At 43.8% G+C, this 26,355-nt stretch overlaps 1 protein-coding gene across 1 annotated transcript in view; it reads left to right on the top strand.

Moving 5' to 3' along the window:
- Positions 1–26,355, top strand: part of LOC311230777 (protein SSUH2 homolog) — a gene marked incomplete at its 3' end in the record, with an annotated part of 49,933 nt that overhangs the window by 16,612 nt on the left and 6,966 nt on the right. The window contains exons 2-5 of the mRNA XM_084317136.1: positions 12,783–12,875; positions 13,014–13,092; positions 17,048–17,177; positions 23,427–23,487. Of these exons, the coding sequence (XP_084173262.1) occupies positions 12,783–12,875; positions 13,014–13,092; positions 17,048–17,177; positions 23,427–23,487 (363 nt within the window). The remainder of the gene's footprint in view (positions 1–12,782; positions 12,876–13,013; positions 13,093–17,047; positions 17,178–23,426; positions 23,488–26,355) is intronic.

The raw sequence follows: 26,355 nt of genomic DNA on the forward strand, positions 1-26,355 counted from the left end.
GATTGCCCTCAGCTGCCGTGATCATCTGGTAATCAGCACACTACAGTAAAGTGCGGGCGGTACCTGAGGAGGGGGGAAACACAAGAGGGAATTATTACAGGTGAACAGTACACCATATAGAAATACAATGATAAGGATGGTAAAAAAATCTAATCTACGAATTCCAATCTGGCTTCAGAACATCCCACTCCACTGACACACATGCCTTCTCTATTTGAACGACCACATCAAACAAGAGGTGGACGCAGGCAAATACTGCAGCATGGTCATGCTGGACCTACAAAAGGCCTTCGACACTGTCAATCACTCCATTCTGATTGACAAGCTAAAAGCAATTGGTTTTGATAGTCTATCAGTGAGCTGGATGCAATCCTACCTGGAGGGGAGAGAACAGATGGTGGAGGTAAACGGTACTCTATCCCCCCCCTTCACAGTGAGCTGTGGTGTTCCACAAGGAAGCATACTGTTCAATGTCGTCAGCTTGTGACTGCAACTTGTTCTTGTTCACGAACGACTCAGCCCTGCTGGTCTCTGACAAGAACAAGTTAAAGGTTGAAAAAACCCTCCGCTCAGAACTCGGCAGAATCTGCACCTGGCTCGCTGATAACAAACTATCATTACACCTGGGTAAAACAGAGTCCATTCTCTTCGGATCAAATAACAAACTCAGCAAGCCCGGCGGCTTCTCAGTTACAGTGGGTGACAATATTGTCACAAGGAAAGATGAAATTACATACCTGGGTTCCATCCTAGAGGCAAATCTTTCCTGTGACAAAATGTCATCCAATGTAATCAAAAAAGTCAACCAACTAGGGCTGACCTTCGAAGCTTTTTTTGGCAATCGAAGCTTTTTTTATTTAATTTTTTATCTTATGTTGTGGGACTTGTACAGCACTTTTGTAAATTTTGTTGTTTTTAAATGTGCTCTATAAATAAAGTGGATTGGATTAATTAATTAAGTAGCCCCTTTCGTGACTGTGACGCAGCCAACAAGGTTTCACTCGGCTGTGTGATTTAATTCAAGGTGGATCGCTGTTGTCGTTTGAACAACTTCAGATTTCATGGGAACTACCAATCCCCCAAATCAAGAATGTTTAAGATGAATGAAGTAAGATTTTGATTATTTGAAATATGGCCTGTGTAGACTAAACTATGCACAGAATTATGTCAGTCTACAAGGTCCGGATTCTACATGGTCCGGCAATGTAGACCTTGTAGACTCCACTACAGACCAATTATCAGTGAATGTTCATGCATTTTTAAGAAGGGCTACTTCCACAAAAAAACAAAGAACTCACCAAAACATCTCAGTAGAACCTTATCTAAATGTTCTATTTCATATATGGAGATTCATATTTATTTATGTATTGCATGCATTTCTACATTTTATTTCCTATTTTGTTTATTCATCCCAGTATCTTTCTTTCTTATGTGTGGAATTCTACAAGGCATGTAGGTGTATATGTGTTTGAGGATGATATCCTTCAAACAGGCAATAGTGATGATATAATTTGGGCAGTGCTGAGCTGGGTTACTTTCCTCCAGTGTATTTGTCCCCCGGCCCCACCCAATGGCCCCATGCACGCACGCACACACTCACACACACACACGCACACGCGCACACACACACACACACACACACACACACACACACACACACACACACAAAAAGCGAAGTACAATTTTTATTTTGTATTTTTTTTTAACTTCGATTTTTTTTTTATCTTCGAAGCTTGTGCCATCGAACGAAGCTTCGAAGCTTCGAAATATTTAAGACAGCCCTACAACGAACTAGATTCTTGTACCGGATCTCCTCTCTGGTAAACAAGAATACCCTGAAGACTCTGGCAGGAGCACTCATTCAAGGGTACTACGACTATGCTTGCACCTCATGGTACCAAAGCACCTCAAAGGCGCTAAAAACAAGATTACAAACATCACAAAACAAACTAGTCAGACTACTACTTGACCTTACTCCTAGAACCCACCTCATCCCTGCCCACTTTGACTACCTAGGATGGCTTAGAGTCAGGGTTTCCCATTAATTACCTAGACTGTGGGGGCCTAATTAGTCCTGCCACAGTTGTACAATGAACCAAAAAAATAAGTATTTTCTTTTAATTAATTTTTTAAATATAAAGTTTGCCAATAGGGATGTATCAGTAGTATTGGCAGTGGTAGTAGTCGTAATAGTAATCCACTATATATATTTTTTTTCCTAAAAAATAAACCAGTTCAACACAGGTAACTACTTTTGCTTAATTTATTTGATGGCTCAAATGTATGCTCTAGTCCAGTGGTTCCCAAACCTCTCCTTGAGGCACCCCAGCCGTTCCATGTATTTGTTAAATTCCACCACCAGCACACCTTGATTCAACTAATAAAGGGCTAGTTAAGTTGAATCAGGTGTGCTGGTGGTGGAATTTAACAAATACATTGAATGGCTGGGGTGCTTCGAGGAGAGGATTGGGAAGCACTAGTCTAGTAGATTTTGTGTTTTGAGCACAAAGTTCATCATAGATCTAGCCTCTTTATTTTGCTCTCAAAGTGCACCAGATTGATGCATTAAAAAAAAAAAAAAAATCCGGAGGGACATCCCCCCGGACCTCCCTAGAGGGTCGGAGGTTCACCCCCCATAGTCTCGGAAAATCCTGTAGCAACTGCAACTTGCAATGGGCCTGGTCTACCCATGTACATGTCGAAATACTTCCACAAATCATGTGCAACCCAGATTCGGCACAAACAAGGGACTAAACACATTTTGCAATTATGCCACAACAATGTGGAACGCCCTACCCACAGCCGTAAAAAGATGTGAATCCCTACCCACATTCAAAACAGCTCTTACACCTACGGGAGGCTGCAATTCGAAACTCGCCACCGTAAAAGTCCAACCCCCCCACCCCTCCTAATAGACAGTCTCCTCTCCACCGTATGTATATATTCTCTCCCCACCGTATGTATATTTCTCTCCCACCCACCCCCTCCTAATGTACAGTCTCCTCCCCATCATATGTATATATTCTCTGTTAGGATCTATGGGTAACAGTACTGTATATTTGCATATCGTATATGTCACAAACGTAACAGTACTATATACCTGTATGTCATGTATGTCCCTATGCCATAAATGTCATGATGTCATGTATGTTGTGTATGTCATAAATGTCGCTATGAATTGAAAATGGGGGACCCTGATGTAAACAAGACAAACGTCTTTCTCTGGTCTGCATCCCCTTAACAATTGTGTGTATTGAGCCGTACTGTAATTTGTACCCATTCTGCAATCTGTTAAATAAAGTTTTAATTCATTCATTCATTCATTCATTCATTCATTCATTCATTCATTCATTCATTCATTCATTCATTCATTCATGGTGACCAACCTACCTATGTCACACCACGGTTCGGTACATACCTCGGTTTTGAAGTCACTGTTCGGTACGGGTTTTCGGTACAGTCGGGGAAAGTTTGGCTTCCCATGTTCCACTCAGGGGCTGTCAACGAATATCCTATATTCAAATTAATAATCGACTTGTTAAAAAAAAATAATAATAAAATTAGATTGTGAAAAAAACAGTGGGCCTGAATGCGCTGCATGACGGATAGGAGACACGCAACATCATTGAGCTGAAGAACATGCCAGCAGTAACAAATGAACAGCAACCGCGACCATCGGTCACCAAGATGTAAAGTGATTTGCACTTGCAATATATCAAGTCCCGGTTGGAAATACTTAGGATTTTGAGTAACTTGTGGAACCTCATTTTATGCAAGCTATGTAAACTACAGCTGGCCTACCTTCTTTTTTATGCTAACGCTATTTTGGGAGTTCTAGCGTCAAGAATGTAAGTAGCCTACCTTTCAGTTTTTAGCACTTTATTGTAAATCATCCCTCCATCCACCATCTGGATGTAATTTAGCCAAATCAGCATGGCTGTGAGTGTGAGTCTTTCACCTTTTACATATCTAGCTTTGGCATGGATTGATTGTTTAGATCGCTAGCATGGCTAACAAATGCAAATATATTGTAGTCTACCCCGTTCTTCTGACCAGGTTTACGTTCCTTTCTGCCCCGCCGGTGATGCGCGCGCACAGTACTGACGTATACAGCGAACAGGTCTATTCCAACCACATTTGGTGAACACATATAGATATGATATCTGAGTGGCCATGACACATTTGGTGCCATTCTGCTTATAGGTGGTGCTGTAGCAGCATCATACGTTTAAATAGCGATAATGCTCCTGTCTGTCCTTTGCATATCTCGAGAACCGCTCATCAACTTAGACTGGTCTATAGTGTGCAAAGAGAACAACCCCGAAATAGCAGTTAATGTATTTATGAATCTGCTCATGGAAATTGTGAACAGGCATGCACCATTCAGAAAATTTACTGTTCGGTCGAAAGGTGCTTCATGGCTGGATAAAGAAATCCTTGACCTAATGACTCTGAGGGATAATGCAAAGAAAACAGCACATAAACTAGGCTTGAAGTCAGATAGACAAATCTACTGTCAATTAAGGAACAGAGTGACGAGGCTAAATAAAACGAAAAAGAAAGAGTATTATAAACATAGGATTAGTGAAACAAAAAATGATGGGAAAAAACTATGGTCAACACTGAATGAGATAATGGGCAGGAAATCAAATACATCAATCTCCTTCATACAATCTGAAGGTAAATTCATAACAAAACCTCATGACATGGCAAACTACTTCAATGATTTCTTTAAAAATAAAGTTGATAAATTAAGAGGATGTCTACAAAGTAGTGATGGTTCACTATCTCATTCACTAATAAAGAAAGAAATAATGAAAGGCAAAAACTGTCTCTTTAGCTTTAATGAGATTGATAGAGCAACAGTTTTGAAATTAATTATGTCTCAAGCTGATTCCACTTCCTCCGGTATAGACAACTTAGACAGCAAAATACTTAAACTTGTGGTTAACTCTGTAGCTACTCCTATATGTCATATATTCAACCAGTGCTTAATCAGTGGGGTTCATCCTACAGCATGGAAGGAAGCTAAAATCATCCCACTTCCGAAAGACAAAAATAAAACATTTAACGGTCCAAATAGCCGTCCGATCAGTATTTTACCATTGCTAAGCAAAATAATAGAAAAAATAGTATTCAAACAGGTCATGGATTACTTTTTCAATAACAATCTGCTCTCAGCCTTTCAGCATGCATACAGGGAAGGTCATTCTACGAGCACTGCACTCTTGCAAATGAGTGATGACTGGTTATCAAGTATGGATGACAAGAAATTAGTAGGTGCCGTTATGCTGGATTTCAGTGCAGCATTTGATGTAATTGATCATACCTTGCATGTAGATAAGCTAAAGTGTTACGGTTTCACCTCCAATGCACTATCATGGTTTATTAATTATCTATCAGGGAGACAACAGAGAGTCTTCTTTAATGGCAGCTTTTCAAAATGGAATCCCATTAACTGTGGGGTTCCACAAGGAAGCTGCCTAGGGCCTTTGTTATACTCCATCTTTACCAATGATTTACCGTTGGCTGTAAATTTTTTTAAAACAATTATGTATGCTGATGACACAACATTATACAGTGCAGCTACAGCTGAGCAAGATGTAACTGACACCTTAAACAGGGCCTTAACAGACATTTATGAATGGATTGAGTGCAACAAGTTGGTGTTAAATATCTCTAAGACAAAGGCCATTGTGCTTGGATCTAGACACATGTTGGGCATGCATCCTCAATTAAAACTGTCAATTGGCACCACACAAATTGAACAAGTGAACACAATAAAACTTCTCGGAGTTACTATTGATAGCTCCTTATCTTGGTCTAAACATATAAATAATATTGTCATTAAAATGGGTAGAGGAATTTTTATGACTAGGAAATGTTCTGCTTTTATCACTCCCTCCATAATGAAATCTGTTATTCATTCTTTGGTTTTGTCTCATTTAGAATACTGCCCTGTTATCTGGTCGTCAGCTACAAAATCGAATTTAAAAAAGTTGCAGGTTGCTCAGAATAAAGCGGCTCGCCTGGTACTAGGCTGTTCATACAGGACAAGTATTGGTTTTATGCATGAACATCTGGCATGGCTGATGGTTGAAGATAAAGTATCGATGAGTCTTCTAATGCTGCTGCGGAACATTATTAGCACTGGTAAGCCATCTAGCTTGGCTCAGCAGTTAGAAATGACTTCTAAGCATGGTTACAACACTAGAGGAGCCGCTTCTGGTAACATCAGAACAAAATCAGCACCAAAATCAAATTGTCTCAAACTCACTGGCATATATAGGTCAATAGCACTCTGGAATGCTCTGCCGAAAAACATCTCATCCACAATACATAATAAAATTACTTTCAAAACAAATATTAAGAGATATCTTGCAAACATGTCAAGTATGTAACTGTTATCTGTGTATTATATATATATTTTTTTGTTGTTTGACAGGAATGTTAGATTTTATAATGTGAATTTGTATATTTGTATTAATTTTTAATTTGTGTTTTGTTTAAATTTTTATTCGTATTCTTCGTTGTACATTTGTAATGTATTTTTTTTGTCTAGGACCCCAGGAAGACTAGAGGCCCTTTCATGGGTCTCTAATGGGGATCCTTTAATAAACATAAACATTAGGTTATGACTATAACCAAGTTCTGTTAGTTAGGGCGATGCTTGGCTTCGCCTTCTGCACTATCTCGCGTACGTGCACGCGTACTGAATAAACCACAAATGTACCTCTAATACCAGTATTAGTCTGACCACACCCCTCATCAGCTTACCTTCATAAGCAGGTGTGTGGTCACCTGCTCTCCTCCTTCCCAAGCTTTCACCACAAGGTGAGGTCAAGGGCTGCAGCGGCCGTCCGAAGCCAAGCATCGCCCTAACTAACAGAACTTGGTTATAGTCATAACCTAACGTTCTGTATCGTTAGGGCTCAGCTTGGCTTCGCCTTCTGCACAAGGGAGGCCAAGCGGAGCCACTTGGCTGACAAATACACCCCGCTGACAGCCCCCCAAAACCATCAGAACAGGGAGGGCCGAGCCCCCCCGACCCCCCCTAATGGAGGGTATCCCCCCTATTAGAGGCTTCACGGGAAGGCGACGGACCCGACCGTGCGAAGAGCTCTCAAGCAACTTAACGCACAGGGTGAGCAGACCGTGGCTTGACCCACGACTACACACACGCACAACCCGCATGCCACCCGGGAACGAACGGAGGAACAACCTCGTTACTGCCCCCAGAATCACGGGGTCAAGGGCAAACCCAACCCCGTGGCAAGGCCGTAGCAGCGGAGCACGAAGGAAGACCCAGACCCACCAAAAGGACTGGACTCCCTGGAATGGGGGCCCGGAGAAGTCCATGATGCCAGCATCAAGACCCCACCAGGTGGGCACGTAGTGCCCCGCCCCCCACATCGCCAGCGTATTCGGACAAAGGCCCCTCAGTTACTGCACCTGGTATTCCCAGGCGGAACCAACCAGGCCAGTAAGCCGAGCGGGCCCCGTCCCCCCAATAGTACACCGCCTGGCACACTGACCCTGCAGAATAGGCAGTCAGCATGGCCGTAAGCACACAAAAAAGGTTAACCAACGGAAGCAGGCAGCGCACCGGGGAAAAACCAGGCAACAGGCTGTTAACCCTAGCCTGGAGACTGCGGACGAGACAGGCGCCAGAGGGGACAGCTGAACACAGCCGCCCCGGCGGAAGGAGCGTAAGCTGGCGGTGTTGCATGACCAAGCCTCCATTTAACAACCCCCACCCAGAGGGGTCGAGGCAGAGAAGGCTGACACGATTGGCAGACGTCATGAACGTGCAGGGGCACCCTCAACCGGTGAACCCGGGAGTTGACACTGCTCCAACACACCAGGGAATCAACCACCTCGGTGTTACCCAATGCGGTGGTTGTTCCTATAACCCCTCAAGAAAAAACTCCAAAACACACCTGCGGGTATACACCGGCTATACCGCAGTACAAGTGTTTCAGTTTCCAAAAAGGGTTAACCCAGGCCTACGGGTCGCAAACATCACTTCGGACCGGGCCTGGCGGTACGGGAAGCACAGGGTCACCAGAGGAGGTCAAAAAACCACCCCCACAGGCCCCTCTTCGCCATGCGTGAGAGAGGAGCGAAAAACAATGGAGAACCAGCCCCTAAGCACACCGTACCTGGTATTCCCCGGCGGTCTCCCAACCAAGTACTAACCAGGACCAACCTGTGTAGCGGCCGAGATCCGACGAGATCGAGCGCGTACAGAATGGCATGGCTGTAAGCCATGACGACAGTGCTGAGTAAAAACATACCCAACCAGGGTCTCCATAGCGCTTAACCCTGTGACACCCAGACCGACCTGGCATTTTTCCCCCTGAAAAAAGCCCAAGTCCCTCAGGGTACCAGAACAGCAGATCTGCATCCCCGGCGGACAACGGGTTCAACTGATCTGGACCAGCGTGACCAGAACCAGTCCCGTGCCCTAACCACGCCGACATGCCCCAGGAAAAGGGCAGATATGCGTGTTGATCTTAACATGAAAAGAAGGCGCCACCCAGACGTCGGGACGAACCGCGCCTGGTGGCCCACCCCAAGGGCGTGAGACCCCACTACATATGTTCAGATCCATCCCGTCATCATCCCCCAGACATGAACGAGGATCCGTCGACAACCCACCCAGGTCATGGGATGTGGTCGCCGGAAGAGGAAAAACCCCCATCTCAGTTGCTTTATAAAAACGCTGTTTCAACCACAAGCAACTAAGGCGTGCCAGTCAATCGCCTGTTTACAGCGAGCTAGCACTATACGTGCGTCGGGACACACCCCCATCAATGAACAGGCTATTTAGACCTGCCATTGAATCCCCAAGGCGCCCAGGGGAACGACAAGAGGGGTGTGACACTCCCTAACTCCAACACTTCTGGAATAGAAAGAAGGAAGCATCAACAGTATGTATCCCAGTCTACACAGCCGGGGTAAAAAATGTACACATTTTTACATCCCACCACCCTCCCATAGGAAAGAGACGGGGATCCCCAGAGAGACTTCCCACGCGAGCTGTACAGATTGAAAAGAATATATTGCACCTTGAGCCATGTAAAAAACTGGTTTTAGGGCCTCCGGGGAAGAGGCACCGAACCCATACACACTCAATAAACGAATTGAATCGAATATACATACAATAGAAAAGGACCCTTCTAGAGGGTCCACTCACTTTGACAATCTGAGGAGGAAGGCTCTGTACTCTGATGGAGGCTTCCTCACATGGATCACATGGAAGAAGGAGTCCGAACTCACAGAAGGCCTGAGTAGGCGCTTGGTGAGGAGGAGCCCTGACCACCCCCCCTGAAAACAGATCCATCACATGGACCTGAACAGCACACGGAAGTCCTACCAACAGAGACGCGCACGGTGACGTACTCTATGGCGGGGGAATTCCTGCGGTGCACACGCCCAATATACCAGGCCGTGGGACCAGGAACTCCCTCCCCCCCCCCCCCCCCCCCCCCCCGTAACGTGCCGAACCGCCACGTGACGGGAACCTTGAAGGACAGGGGGTGTACCCCTGACCGACAGAACAATGGGGAGAGGAAAGGTTACCAGTTCACCCCTTTACGACCCCACACCCATGATACGACGTAACGACAAAAAGAGAATATGACACAGTCATAGTCAGCTCTATGAAGCGTTTCACAGCTCCACACAGCGCACGAGCTAACCTGCTATCTGATTTTTACTAAGGAAAAACACAGAATAGAGAGGGCTCTAAGAACCCCGGTCCAACATACACATGTTCTTCTGTGGCCAGTACAACCCAGTTGTAGGTCACATGACACACACAACCCATCATCATCACAATGAGAGAATACATCATTCTTGATTAGTATCGACCACAGGCCTTGCTAAGCACACGACAGCAACCAAACCAATTTCCCTTTAGGAAATAAGTTTCTCCAGCAGATTTAGCACAACCTCAGCAATCAAGCTGAGAGTTACATCGTATCCCTACCACACAAAAGACACAATTAATGCACAACATGTCTGATAGGAGGTGATAAAGTCCCCAGGGAACCGGGGGGGGAAACACAATCCTCCTATTTCACCCTCAATACGGCCAGTTAAAACAGGAAAACCTGTTAATGTGTGAACTCACTGTTCATTGTCATTACAGTCTGAGAAAGAACATTCTTTTACTCACTCGTCACCAAGCATAGCTTCATAGGTTAGTTGCCTTAGTAGTGAGTACACGGTACACATAAACACCATGATGTTTCTCACACAACAACCAGATCAATACATCACGACCTGCACGGAGAAGCTACTGCCAGTGACAAAAACAGCTCACACACAACCCGCAACGTATCTCAAATGCATTGCAACAACACACGTTTTGGGAAAAAACACCGTCATTCACAATACATTTAGCAAGGTAAAACCAGAAGACGTGTTATGAGGGTCTGGCCAACCCCGTACCTGCCCGGAACGCAGATCAGCGAAGTGCAGTCACAAGCGTCCCGTGTTGTTCGATCCGGGCAGCGTCGCCGCTCCACCAGTCGCTACAGTCCCCTTTGTTGACGCAATCCCCGTCTAGGCTCGGGCAGGGTTGACGAACATCCCCTGTCAAGGATGACGTCGTGGTCAAAAGTGTAAAACATGTTAAAAATCAAAGCACGTTCAACAGAATAGCATCAAGCTAACGGCTGCTCCAGCCGTTCGGGTGCTATCGCTTCCGCTCGCGAGACGCCGATCTACGACGCACGCGATCAGGAGCGAGCTCCCGGCGGCGCGCGAGAAGCCAAGCCACCCCGCGCCAGGCCACCGACCGGCTAACCGTAAGCTATGAACATGTAAACAATGACATAACACTCACCCAGACAGGCCGCCGTTCTGAACCCTCCTCACTTTTTAAGAGAAAAGGAAAAACAAGACGTCAACACCGCTTCACAACGGTGATAATAACACGTCCGGCGGAATCAGCACAGTACCAACTGGCCTGTATAGCTGACTTTGAACATGAATCTGCCGCTATCGCACATTACATGCACATATCCCCTCGTGAAGGAATACTCTCATTTGGATATGAAAGATGGGGTCTTAACACGGTGACAGAGAGAATCCACTCGTCCAGAACACACAGGGATCACCAGTGTCAATGGTCGCGGCCCACTAGTTAAAACTATAATGGTCGCCAGACCAAGGCCTTCTGTCGCCTAGACGGCTAAACAAAGGACCCTAGCCTGGGGCCGGTTTCCATAAACTTCGTCTAGTAGCCCCCATAGCACTAACAGACAAGTGGAGCCCGCCAGCAAACACTACTCACCCAACCTGGAACGCACCGCTCCTCACAACAGCGGCATGTCCGACAGTTCAGCTGTGGCTTGACAGGTTTCACCCCAACAAACACAGCAAGGAACTGCAGTTGAGAAGCATGCAGCGGCGTGCTCCCAATACGAAAACCGGTGGAGGGTTTGTAGAATGATCATCATCTTCTAGACACTCCAGTACGAAGACAATATCGCCGTATTTTCTCGAAAATAGTGAGAGAGAAAATAAAGATATGATGTCAACGTATCCTTGTTTCCCAAGCTGTTCCTAATCCAATTTCTTCCATCATGGTGTCAAGTGTGGGGATCTACCGAGGCACTTCTTCCTTGTGGTGAAAGCGAGAAGGAGGAGAGCAGGTGACCACACACCTGCTTATGAAGGTAAGCTGATGAGGGGTGTGGTCAGACTAATACTGGTATTAGAGGTACATTTGTGGTTTATTCAGTACGCGTGCACGTACGCGAGATAGTGCAGAAGGCGAAGCCAAGCTGAGCCCTAACGATACAGAACTTCACACTCGTGGGTGTATTGCTGAAGACCCAAGTAAGTGTCAAATGTGAAGTTGATTGGATACGTGGTTCTCGACACAGCAAGCAGCAATACTGTGGTTTTCGACAACACTGCAAGCAGCACTTCCAGGGGCCAAGCAATCACCCAGTTCCCAACTGGCACGTTTTGTAGCTGTAGTGTACTCTATCTTGGCCCCGGGCTAAAGGTTTTAAGAACCTGTGCTTAGGTGACCTTTTTCAAGAACATTCAAGAACAAGTTTGTTTTGTTCAGCGAAGACATTTCTGAACATGTTGTGTTGTCCTGTTCAGCGAAGAAGACATTTCTGAACATGTTGTGTTGTCCTGTTCAGCGAAGAAGAAATTTCTGAACATGTTGTGTTGTCCTGTTCAGTGAACAAGACATTTCTGAACATGTTGTGTTGTCAGTTCTGTTGAGGAGTGTCTGCTGCAGCAGTCTGTTTCCTGACAGACCCGCTCCTAAAGAATGTGTGCTCTTCCTGTCACAGAGTTTTGATTGATTGATTGAAAACTTTATTAACAGATTGCAGAATGGGTACAATACAGTACAGCTCAATACACACAATTGTTAAGGGGATGCAGACCAGAGAAAGACTTTCGTCTTGTTTACATCAGGGTCCCCCATTTTCAATTCATCAGGAGAGAGAAGCTGTCCTTCCCTTCTGTCAATAACACAATTAGTTTTGCTATGAATACAGATTAAAGTTTGAGAAAACATTTAAGTTGAATTATAGATTAAAAAAACAAAACAAAAAATGACACAAATGCAGCACCTAGATAGAGATGGAGTGTTATAATTACCTAAAAACGGTGTGTGTGTGTGTGCGTGTGTGTGTGTGGTGTGTGGTGTGTGTGTGTGTGTGTGTGTGTGTTGGAGAGAGGAGAAAGAAAGTAAAATAGCTAAGGAGATAATTGTATGATATTAATTGTATTATCATTTTCAGGTGCTTTTGATCCCAACATCCCGGAAGAGGGTCCTTCGGCACCCCCGCCTGGTTGGCTGGACAATGTACACGGCTATCAGGGCCCTGGAGGAGGTGAGTTCTCTTCTTTTCTCTTCCATATTATTTTCTCTAGTTCTTTTGTTCTCTTATTTTATTGAATTGTGTCATGCTAAGTTGCATCTTTTTCTCTTGTAACTTTGGTCATGTGTTGTTTCTCTTGTGTGTGTCCAGATGACCCATTGTATCCACCTCCTCCTGCCTACAACCCCCAGCCTGATCTAGACAGGAACACTTCTGTGCCTGATGTCAGGTAAGAGCATATAGTTTCAGTGGAATTGTGTTGCTAGGGAACAGCTGTGGTCCAAGTGTATTTCCTGGCAGCTATTGTATTAGCAAGCACTGCAACAGGAAGTAAAATTGGACTAATTTAGAATGTTTATGTTTGAAGTCTGATACGGTCTATACCAGGTAGGGGTGGGACAATACATCGATCCAGATCGATATATCGATCTATTATCAATAATCAAATAGGATCGACGCAACGTAAAAAGATCGATTCATATTGCGATACTCTTATTTTGAAAATCCCCGCGAGTCATATCCGCCGGCGCCCAGTATTGTGAAACTCCGTGTATACATTACAGCAGTGTTTGCGTCTGCTCTAAAGCACTACAGAGCGTCTATTTTGCGAGCCGATATAAGTCTGTGCAGTTTTTCCCCGCAACGGGTCAAATGCATATAACAGGCGTTGCATCGTCGCCATTCCTTTATGCCAACGTCGCGTTAAATATCTAAATGAACGTCGCGTTGGCTGCTTAAAAGCTAAGCAGCTAACCGTGAGAGAGAACAGGAGAGTGAAGAGGGGACTTGGAAGGAGGAGGGGTGGGAGCTGTGGGGGACTGTGTGTGTGTGTGTGTGTGTGTGTGTGTGTGTGTCTGTGTGTGTCTGTGTGTGTGTTAAAGCTCAATATATAAAAACAAAAGTGAACAGGAGGTCTATTTGTATTAAAAACAATAGATTGTTTTTCATTTAAATGTCTGGAAGAGCTCAAAAATAAATACATCAATTGATATTTCCGTAGCCTTTTTTTAGTTGATCTAAATGTGACTGATTGTGTTAAATGGGCACATAATATCGCCTCATATCGATCGCAGGCACCTGAATTGAATCGTATCGTATCGTATCGTGGCAGACTTTGTGATATCGGCAAATATCGTATCGTTGTCCAAAGAATCGATATCGTATCGTATCGTGATGCAACTGATGATTCCCACCCCTAATACCAGGGGTGCCCAACCTTTTTTGAACCAAGATCTACTTTTTAATTTCAAGATCTACTTTTTAATTTGCCACCTAGCCGAGAGCTACCAGCCCAAATTTTACCTACTCTCGGCTGGTATTAGTAGTAATAGTATTAGTAATACCCATTCATTATGCACATGACAGAAAATATTATATGGCATATAATATTTTCTGTCATGTGCATATTGAATGGGTATATAATATAATATATAATATGATATTTTATATATCATTGTAACGGTGTAGTGTAGGAATTACAAGAATGACAAGACTGTAACTTCTCACGTTGGGCATGCAGGCAGCGTGACCCATTTATTTCACACTGCATACTAGGGCTGTCCCCGACTAAGGATTTGGATGGTCGACTAGGATTGGCCAAAATTTGCTGTTAGTCGACTATTGGTCAAAAAAAAAAAAAAAAAATTATCATTCCATTTGGGCCGTGGGGGGGGGGTGCTTAATGTCTGAAGGAGTCTACTGAAGGTTTCTTGTCCTCTGCAAAAGCATGCAATTGGTCCACTGATGGATACATCTTGATATTTGTCTAGTCTAGTGTGTTCATTAGATGGGTGAAATCCTCTTTCAGTGCCTCTGTGCCTGTTTTCGTAGGCAGTTAGCCTCTGGTATGTGTGCCATTAGCGTTAGCCACGCTTCTAGGCCTCTTTTCTTTTGGATTTAAAAAAAAATAATAATTTAAATTATATTCTACTAAGAGGTTGGCCAGTCGACTACGGCTCCTTTCGACCGATTAGTCGACTAATCGATTAATAGGGGTCAGCCCTACTGCATACACACTGACAACACACACACTCAATTCAATGGGCATGAGAAAACATATGTTTACATTGCCAAAGCAAAAGTGGAACAATACAATCAAAACAAAAATGATATATGTATGTACAATTAAAAGGGAATAGGAATGACGTGTAAACAGAGCTGTCACATTGCAACTGACAACACACAAGTAAATTAAATTCAAAGAAAACATGTTTACATTGCCAAAGCAAAAGTGGAATACAATCAAAAAACAATTCCACAAAAAGGTCTGTCAACAGTCACTGATAGTTCTCCTTTATCTATTATTTTGTAGAATTAAATGTCAGTCATATATGTCATCCTCACTGTCTTGCTCTGAATTGTCAGCTGTATTTACAATGCAGTGCACTTTTCCATCAGTGGGTTTTCTTTCGCTTTTTTGACACACTTTTGCAAAGTGATTCTGTGATCCACATGATTTGCACTGTTTCCCAAATGCTGGGTAATGTTCTCTGCCCCTTGGATGAGAGTTGCCACAGTATTTGCATGTATAATCTGTCTCCAGTTCTGGGTGAATAGCTCCGTCTCCCTTGGTTATGCCTGACTTGTTGCCTATCAACGGCGTGAACAGCGTTGGCGCATGGGCTCGCTATCTCCACCGCTCTCACTCCCATATCAGCCTGTTCCGCTGCTCGGCACATTTCAATAGCGGTGATTAACGTGAGCCCTTTCTCTCTCAAGAGTCTGCGTCTTATGCTCTCGTTTGCAACACCTAGTACAATTTTGTCACGAATCATTTCATCTCTTAGCTGCCCGTAGTATCACAGGTTGCTGCCTTTTCTCTCAGTCTCTCCGTTCTTCGCCGGTTTGAAGTACTTTTCCAATGTATCCAGTATGACTTTAGCGTCCCCTTGATCCTGTTCGGTGAGATTCAGGTTGTGACGGTAAATGTGCCTGCATTCGCTTCCCACCACACTCTTCAGAGTTGCAGCCTGAATGTTCATGTCATTCTCGGTTATACCCGTAGCGAGTGCATAGTCCTCGTATTCGGCACAGAATATGTCCCAGCTGACGCTCCAGTCGCCTGTGAAGCTCATCGGGGAGGGGGGTGGAATATTAGCCGCCATGCTAGCTGACAATAGCCCAACGTTACTTGTCTCGGCCTCCGTAATGTTGTCTTCAGAACCGGAGTCCGACTGTGACATAGTCAGCTAATATGTACATACATGGACGTAAGTTCAACTACTTTTGACACCATGTTTGTGTGGATGTTTCTACGGCATGAATAACGACAGACACAAGTATCAAGTTCAGCGTATGTAAGCAAAGTGCTTCACATTCCTCTACATCCGGGTATTCATGAAAACAAAAGCAAGCGATTGCCGATTGCCTCGATCTAACTAGACCCGTAACAATGATTTTCCAAAAATAATCTTGCGGTCTACTTGAAACCAGCGCGTGATCTACCGGTCGATCACGGTCGACTGGTTGGGCACCACTGGTCTATACAGTCTATAGTCTAGCACACCCAGCACCCCCTCTCTAGCCATCCCCCATATGGAAAAGATGCAGACAAATCCTTCAAAATTGTAACTAAAATCAGGGCTCCCTAGACCGACCAGTGGGGGGCACATGCGCGCAATAACCAGGAAGGGGAGGGGGGAATTGGCATAACGACTAAATTAGGATGGGAGAAGAAATACAGAAAAACAGGAGGAGAAAAAGTGGATAAAAAAAAATTTGTAACTAAAACATATGGCAGTAAATCCACATATATTATTCTTACAAGGAATTTAGAGAATCTGCCATATATAGCTGGGCAACCAGTAATCTAACATATGACAGTATAAGAAACACAGATGAGATGAGTAAGGTAAGGATATCTGGGGGCAGAAACTATATGTTTCTTATAAAACCTTCTGAAGGCATAACTATGTTTTTTATAATCCTTTTCCATATGGCATATGGCTCTGTTCAGGTAACACACACACACACACACACACACGCACACGCACACACACACACACACACGCACGCACGCACTTAAACACTTATACAGCGTGCACACACATACACACCTAACATCAATCTCAAAGGAGAGCAGTAAAACTTTTAATTTTTATTTATAGTTTTTTATTGTTTTCATATCATGTTCATTTATACAATATAATATAATATAATGTATTATGTGTTTATATTTAATCCAGGGTTCCCACAGTGTCAGAGGATGTGGCCAGAGAAGCCCTGCTGAAGTTTGTGGACTCAAAGTGGAACTATCGCTCCAAGCCTGCCAAATATCTTACCTTTAAAAACCTTAAACATATCACTGTCTACAGGGTAGGTAGCGCTATTGCTGTTTGGCATATAGTTGCACACTCTAGCTCCATATGGATTTCTCTGAGGGCCAAAACCTTGTTGAATAAACGTACATATGGAGCTGGAGTGTGTGATGCTTTTTATCTACCTTCAAGTCTACCTCCGGTGATCATGCACCTCACAGCAACCCTTGGTGTGTGTAACTCTTTAGGGGCGATGGGTGCCACCATCAAGCAATACTTGATGTATTCCCTTAACACTTTCGGGGCCATTCACGTATATATACGTTATTGGGTGCCAACGGTTAAGATGGTGAAAATAAAACATAACATAAAAAAATGAATAAAAAAACTATTTAAACCTATCAAAGCTCATTGTAAGTGCTAGCTTTATTATTATTTATTATTTTGCATCTGTTTAACCAAAAGGCTTTGGCCTACTGTAAGCCTTTCCATTATGTTATTAATTAGCCTATTGCTTGGACTATATTCTAAAAGGGTGTCTATCCTTGTGATAGGCCATGGACCCCCACATTGATACATGATAGGCCATCGATGATAGGCCATGGACCCCCACATTGATACATGATAGGCCATGGACCCCATTTCATACGATTTTCTTCCCAGGGACCCCCATCTGAGAAGATATTGGTTGTAAAATGTTATTTAGTCCAGAATTACATAACTGTCTCTATTGTAGATGGGGAGATAACAGAGGAAATCTATGATCAATGTAGTTATTCTTATACATTATTTCTAGGGATGTCCGATATTATCGGCCGATATCGGCATAAAAATGTGATATCGGAAAATATCGGTATCGGTTTTCAATTTTTATTTATTCTTTTTACATTTCTATAACCTTTATTTACCCAGGCAAGCAAGTAAGAATAAATTCTGATTGTATTTATTGTCAAAAGTATGCATAATGTTGTGTTAAAAGAGATATGTAATGTTAATTACCTAAAAATTATTCCATTTTTTGCGGGGGGGAAACCCTGCATATATCGGTATCGGTTGATATCGGTATCGGAAATTAAGAGTTGGACAATATCGGTATATCGGTAAAAAAGCCAATATCGAGCATCCCTAATTATTTCATTGTGCTAACGTCTAGTGAATACATTATGGTGAAATTAAACTATTCTCCATTTTACTGGGGACCCCCTGGAACGCCCTTAACACATTGAGTGCCACGCCCCTTCCGGGAAGTGACCACTTCCGTGCCGCCCATTAACCCCATGTAAACGTAGTTGTAGTTTGTAGAGCTAAACCTATATTTTATAGTATCGCTATGGGTCTAATAACGCCCTCGAGTCTCATTGAGCTACTTCTGGTCAACATGCAAAAAACAGATTATTTTTTCATCCGTACATTTCCGTTTGATACCGTTTTGAATATGAACATAGTCCGGCCGCTTCTGAGCAATTCCAGGGAAAATACACGAAAACAGTGTTTTTGTGTAATTCAATAAACACGTCATTTTTCGCCTGATTATCGGATCTTCCTGAAATCAACGCTAGATCATCACTATTATCCTTTGTGGTGCACGCATGCAATGTGGTTTAGACCGGCTGGTCAAGGACCACATTTGTGCCTCCCTCCCCAGTGATATGGACCCTATGCAATTTGCATACAGGACAAACAGGTCCACTGACGACGCGGTCTCCCAGGTACTGCACAGCACCCTCTCTCACCTTGACCGTCAGAAGGGGGGCTATGTGAGACTGTTGTTCATGGACTACAGCTCAGCATTCAACACCATAGTCCCCACCAGACTGGTGGACAAGCTGATCGAGCTGGGTCTGAGCTCTGCCCTGAGCGCCTGGGTACTGGACTTTCTGAGTGAAAGACCCCAGGCGGTCAGGGTGGGGGGTCAGACCTCCAACACCATCACCCTGAGCATCGGGTCCCCCCAGGGCTGTGTTCTGAGCCCCCTGCTGTACTCACTCTACACACACGATTGTGTGGCCAAGTTTAGCTCCAACTCCATAGTGAAGTTTGCAGACGACACAGTGGTGGTGGGGCTGATCTCGGACAACGACGAGAAGGCCTACCGGGAGGAGGTTGAGGTACTGGAACGCTGGTGCCAGGACAACAGCCTGCTCCTGAACATTGGTAAAACCAAGGAGCTGATCGTGGATTATAGGAGAGGACAGCAGGAGACACACACACCACTGATGATAAACGGGGCTACCGTGGACAGGGTGAGCAGCTTTAAGTACCTGGGGGTCCACATCTCAGAGGATCTGACATGGTCAACACACATAGACACAGTCGTAAAAAAGGCGAAGCAGCGCCTCTACCACCTGAGACAGTTAAGGAAGTTCAGAGTATCGGGGAAGATACTCCAGTCCTTCTATTCCGGAGCTGTAGAGAGCATCTTGACTGGAAACATCACTGCCTGGTATGGAAACAGCACGGCACAGGACAAGAAGGCCCTACAGAGAGTGGTGCGCTCAGCCGAGCGTACCACGGGTATTGCACTACCTCCCCTGCAGGTTCTATACAACAAGAGGTGCAAATCCAGAGCCTGCAGAATAATGAAAGACCCCCACCACCCCAATAACAGCCTGTTCCAGCTGCTGAGGTCAGGCAGACGCCTGCGAACCCCAGCTACTAGGACAGAGAGGCTTAGGCTCAGCTTCTTCCCCCAGGCCATCAGAGCCTTGAACAATGAACACTGAGTGCCACAGAACACTGATCTATCCACACACAAGCACACATGAGCACACACACGACACGCACGCTGTGCACACCCACACACTAGCAGCCACTTTAACACTTTAACATGAGCAGACACACACTCATGCCGCACACGCCCACACTTATGGCCAAAAAGGAAAGGTCACTTTAAATTAGTATAACAACAGTAACAGTGTATTGCACTACCTAAGCTACCTAGCATGTCCTATATGCCCTGTAAATAACTATGTACAGATACCGAGATGTCCCACCATGTTACCTGTTACCTGTTTATTGCACAATGTTGTTTTTTATTGGATTCTATTACATGTTGTACCACTGTATTGCACATCGTTGCGGGCAAGACCACCCGCATTTCATTGTATACTTGTATGCCGTGACAAATAAAACTCTTGACTCTTGACATGACTTAATGAAAAAAAAGAATCCAATAATCTCATCGCCATTCCATTTATCCACAGCGATCGTGCCTCCGACGTTACTGGGCATTGCTCTTCAACGGGCGGGCGGGGTCAGTTGTCCAAGCCATCCCTATAAGCGTGTGTTTTGCCGGAGTGTTTAGGACCCGCCCCCACGCCGCAGCTCGGTATAGAAAATAAACAAACCCTGGTCTAACCGGGTGCATTACTGGCCGAAGGCGTTAGAGGGCGGTATAATACCGTCTGCCAGCTTAGACACACTCAGAACAGTATGCACAAGGTGCCCCGCTGAATTATGAATGGATATAGATAATAAAATAAATACCGTGACAGAAACGTAGATCTACGTTTTCCGGCACTCAACGATCGGACGACAGAACCGTAGATCTACGTGAACGGCACTGAAAGTGGAGGTCCCTGGAAAATGGGGACTAGTCTATGATTAAAATTGCTTATGGTAGTAGTGCACATAGACCTTGTACAGATCAGTGATGAAGGACAGGAAGGTTTGCACTCATTTAGAAGAGCTTTACATTATTTTGACAGTCACTTCGGCCCATCAGGGCTGACATGCGGTTGCCATACTGTGACTGATGACACAATGTCACACAGGTGAACCCCTGATCGGTAAAAACAGCTGTTGATAAAAGTGAAAACCTGAACTGCTAAATAGCTAAGTGTGCTAAATGAGTGTGGACCTTCACTATCTTCTTAATCACAAATTAATTTATATATTTAAATGTATATGGTTGGGTGATAGATAAGACAGACAAACATACAGGAATACTGTATGCACATGTTAAACAGGATAGGCTAGAATCCACAACCATAATATTATCCACAATGGCAGGATTTAGAATTACTACCATTCATGAATTCCATTCAATCACATTCAATTTAGTATGAATTCAAGGAGCATGATTTTTTTTCATGTTAACTGAACACATGCTTCCAGCAACGCATTGCTTCACACTCTCTTAGTTGCATATATTCACCCCTCAGAGCAACACCCTGCTTCACACACTCATAGTTGCATATATTCACCCCTCAGAGCAACACCCTGCTTCACACACTCATTACATATATTCACCCCTCAGAGCAACACCCTGCTTCACACACTCATAGTTACATATATTCACCCCTCAGAGCTTCCCAGTGCAATCACTGTCTTAACAGTTGACCATTGAGCAGCCCAACTGGAGCAGGTGGCGGTTAAGTGCCTAGCTCAAGGACTCCTCAACGATCGTTGATGAGTTGATGATTACTCAATAACTCACCTCAACCAGATATTCCCAATGGGTCCAGTGATTAGAACAAACAATCATCCAGTTACAAACTCACTTACTGAACCTTTAGGCTACTGCCAACCTCATAATACTATACTATATTACTATACTGTCACCGGTGTTAATATTACACTGTATTACTATACTGTTACCAATGTTAATAGTACACTGTATTACTATACTGCTACCAGTGTACAAAAGTAATGTTGTTACAGTAATATATTACTTTTAGCAGTAATATAACATAACTAATAGGATTTCAGTAATATTATTACAATTACTATGTCAAGTAACGTGTTACCACCCACATTACCACCCGCGTTACCACCCACGTTACCACCCACGTTACCAGCCAATTTTAAGAATTAATCCACACCACTCACTGTTCCTCCACCAAAAAAATATCCCCTGAATAATTTCCTGTTGCTGAAAATCGATGGCTGAGATGGCTTGGTAAGTTCTTTGTGAAGTCTCTATGTGGGACTGAAATGAGCCCTATCTCGTCTGACATATTTAAATCTCTCCGGTCATAATATCCAGTGAAAATAATTCCCACGGTGTTGTCCGTGATGCTGAACTGAATGGCGAGAGGCAGTCTCATTTCTCTCTCTCTTAACACAATCTGCGCCAAGACCGAATTAACTCGTTATTGCCTGCCATGCGTTCAGCGCCAACAACGAGTTAACTAGTTTTTGGGATTGTTGTTTCGTTTATTCGCTATATCTATTCATAATTCATGGCTGCAGCCTCTGCAGACCCTTCATACCCTGTCTGAGCTGGCAGATGGTCAACACCGCCCTCTACTGCCTTGCGGAGCTATTGCACTCCATTGGAAATTGTCTGGTGTGTTTTCCGAGCCGATCTGAGCCGTGGGGGTGGGGTTTAAATACTCGGGGGAGGCAGGCCTTTACAACGATGGCATGGAACACTAACCCTGCCCGCCCGTTCATGTGTAACGCTCGGTAATGTCGGGGACAGGATCGCTGTGGATAACTGGAATGGCGATCAGATAATTGGATAATTTTTTTTGCATTACATCAGAGACAAGGTAAGAACACTATATATCGCAGCCGGATACAACAGACATGTTTCAGAACAGGTGTTCCTTCTTCAGTGTTAATGGCTAATGGCCGCTACGAGGGCCATTTCATGTATGCACGAGGAGATATAATAATGATAATCTAGCGTTGATTTCAGGATGATTAGATAATCAGCCGAAAAATTACAACGTGATGACTGGATTACACTAAAATGCCTTTTTCTCGTCTTTTCCTGGAATTACTTAGAATCACCCAAACCATACTAATATTCAAAACGGTATAAAACGGAAATGTACGGATGAAAAAACAAATCTGTTTTTTGTATGTTGACCAGAAGCAACTCACTGACAGTCGACAGCGTTATTAGATCCATAGCTATAATATAAAATATAGTTTTAGGACTCGCAAGTCTGGCATTCTAAAACTATATCCATTGAATAAAGACCTGGAGCTGAATGGGGATCAGCGCCCCCTGCTGCTGGCGGTCAATGTGTTAAGAACATTCACTTATACAAAAACAAAGACTGAAACAGATATATCTTCAGAAGGTCTCTCCATTTATTTAACTAGAAAGTAACACAAAAGTAGTGTAATAAGTAATGTAACACATTACTCTACACAGACAGTAATATTGTAAAGTAACTTATTGCTTTCAAATGAAAGTAACTAGTAATATATAATATATTACATTTTGAATGTAATTTGCCAACACTGACAGCTACACAATGACTTACTGTTGACATAGTGGCACAGTCATAGATGGCTCAGTGTTCAAATCCCTTCCATGTATTTTCTGACTTCAAACCTATTTGTTTTGCAGTATCGGCTGGAGACCTACACTGAGGCAAGAACTAGTGCCTGGGAGTTTGAATCCTATAATGGTAATAATAATAATAATAATAATATGATGTAGTAGCCGAACGCACAATTGGAGGGGGGCTCCCCACCCTCCAGAACATTTACAACAAGCGTTGCAAGGGCAAGGCTAAGAGAATCATTAAAGACTCCAGTCACCCGAACAACTGCCTCTTTGAACTGCTGCGGTCAGGCAAGCGATACCGGAGTCTCAAGGCGAGCACAGAAAGACTCAGAAGAAGCTTCTATCCCCAGGCCATCAGGCTGCTAAACGAACAATGAACACTACACAACAACAACCACCAAACGCACATAGCACACACATCCACACGCACACACTCACTTTAAACAAACACACTGTAGCACCCACTCCACACACTTTATAGCACACACCCACTTTAAACAAACACACTGTAGCACCCACTCCCCACACTTTATATTTATTGATGAAGGATTGCACTACAACTCGTACACCTTACTGTAAATTGTACCTACATTGTACCTCATCCCATTTCTGCTTTGTTTCTTTCAAGTTCAAGTTTCTTTAATAGTTGTCATACAGAAGTACAGAATACTTTCATACAAAATGCTTCTTACTGTTACACTCCAGAGACTGTGCTAGACAAGATAGTATCAAATAACATAGTATAGCATGTAATTTAGAAGAAGAAAATGAGGTCACAGTGTTCGGTATAGACATATGTACAATGTTCTGAGTTACCATATAATATACAATACTATGCAGTGTACTAATGTACAGTACTATATAGTGCAAAGCAGAAATGGGATGAGGTACAATTTAGGTACAATTTACAGTAAGGTGTACGAGTTGTAGTGCAATCCTTCATCAATAAATATAAAGTGTGGGGAGTGGGTGCTACAGTGTGTTTGTTTAAAGTGGGTGTGTGCTATAAGTGTGTGGAGTGGGTGCTACAGTGTGTTTGTTTAAAGTGAGTGTGTGCGTGTGGATGTGTGTGCTATGTGCGTTTGGTGTAGTGTTCATTCATTGTTCGTTTAGCAGCCTGATGGGCTGGGGATAGAAGCTTCTTCTGAGTCTTTCTGTGCTCGCCTTGAGACTCCGGTATCGCTTGCCTGACCGCAGCAGTTTAAAGAGGCAGTTGTTCGGGTGACTGGAGTCTTTAATGATTCTCTTAGCCTTGCCCTTGCAACGCTTGTTGTAAATGTTCTGGAGGGTGGGGAGCCCCCCTCCAATTGTGCGTTCGGCTGAACGTGTCACTCTTTGTAGTCTGCTTCGGTCTTGTGCAGTGCTATTCCCAAACCAGGAGGTGATGTTGCCGGTCAAGATGCTCTCTATTGTACATGAGTAGAAGTTCTTAAGGATCTTCTGACTGACTTGGAACTTCCTTAGGCGCCTGAGGAAGTAGAGGCGTTGTCGTGCCTTCTTCACAACACTGTCAATGTGTGTGGTCCATGTCAAGTCCTCGGATATGTAGGCTCCGAGGTACTTAAAGCTGTTGACTCTCTCAACCGGTGCCCCGTCGATGCTGAGGGGGCTGTAGTCCTTGACCCCCGACCTCCTGAAGTCCACAATCATCTCCTTTGTTTTGCTGACGTTCAGGGAGAGGCTGTTTTCCTGGCACCATCCCGCCAGGACCTTGACCTCTTCCAGGTAGGCCCTCTCGTCGTTGGCAGAGATCAGGCCCACCACCACTGTGTCGTCAGCAAATTTGATGATTGTATTGCTACTCCGCTGAGCCACACAGTCGTGTGTGTATAGGGAGTAGAGGAGGGGACTCAGAACACAGCCCTGGGGGGCCCCTATGTTGAGGGTGATGGATGAGGAGTATTTGCACTATATAGTACTGTACATTAGTACACTGCATAGTATTGTATATTATATGGTAACTCAGAACATTGTACATATGTCTATACCGAACACTGTGACCTCATTTTCTTCTTCTAAATTACATGCTATACTATGTTATTTGATACTATCTTGTCTAGCACAGTCTCTGGAGCGTAACAGTAAGAAGCATTTTGTATGAAAGTATTCTGTACTTCTGTATGACAACTATTAAAGAAACTTGAAGCTAGTTATTTAGTTTATTAAATGTAGTTTATTTAAGTATGTAATACATCGGACTGAACTAAACGGGGGAGGCAGTTCACAATTTACAACTGTAAGACAAAACAAACATGTAAATCATGCTGAAGACTATCAAGACCCAGAAATAGCAATTACTTTAGTATTTTATATTAGTATTCACAAGCATATTAATAACAGGTAGTTTTTCAAACGAATGTAAAGTGGAAAGTTGGCGTAAAAGCACAGATACGTGCCTCTTAAATTTGCACCCAAGACCATAGACTACAAACATAAAAAGCTCTGTGTCAACTTGACTAAACGTGTATTTGTTTGGGTGAGACTTGAAATAATATATATTTTTAAATTGCATCCACACAGGATAGTCTGAAGGCTACAAGGTTATATAGCAGAACACTTTGGGTTATGCCCCTTAGTTCCTTATTACAGTAGGTGTCCAGGTGGGGAAATGGTGAGATCTCCTGCAGTTGAATGAGGAAAGACCATAGGGAAAGACTGGAGAAAGACCATAGGGAAAGACTGGAGAAAGACCATAGGGGAAGACTGGAGAAAGACCATAGGGGAAGACTGGAGAAAGACCATAGGGAAAGACTGGAGAAAGACCATAGGGAAAGACTGGAGAAAGACCATAGGGAAAGACTGGAGAAAGACCATAGGGGAAGACTGAAGAAAGACCACAGGGGAAGACTGGAGAAAGACCATAGGGGAAGACTGGAGAAAGACCATAGGGGAAGACTGGAGAAAGACCATAGGGGAAGACTGGAGAAAGACCATAGGGAAAGACTGGAGAAAGACCACAGGGGAAGACTGGAGAAAGACCATAGGGGAA

Source organism: Notolepis coatsorum (assembly GCF_963971535.1).
Source record: "Notolepis coatsorum genome assembly, chromosome: 6".
In the NCBI taxonomy this organism is placed as follows: domain Eukaryota; kingdom Metazoa; phylum Chordata; class Actinopteri; order Aulopiformes; family Paralepididae; genus Notolepis; species Notolepis coatsorum.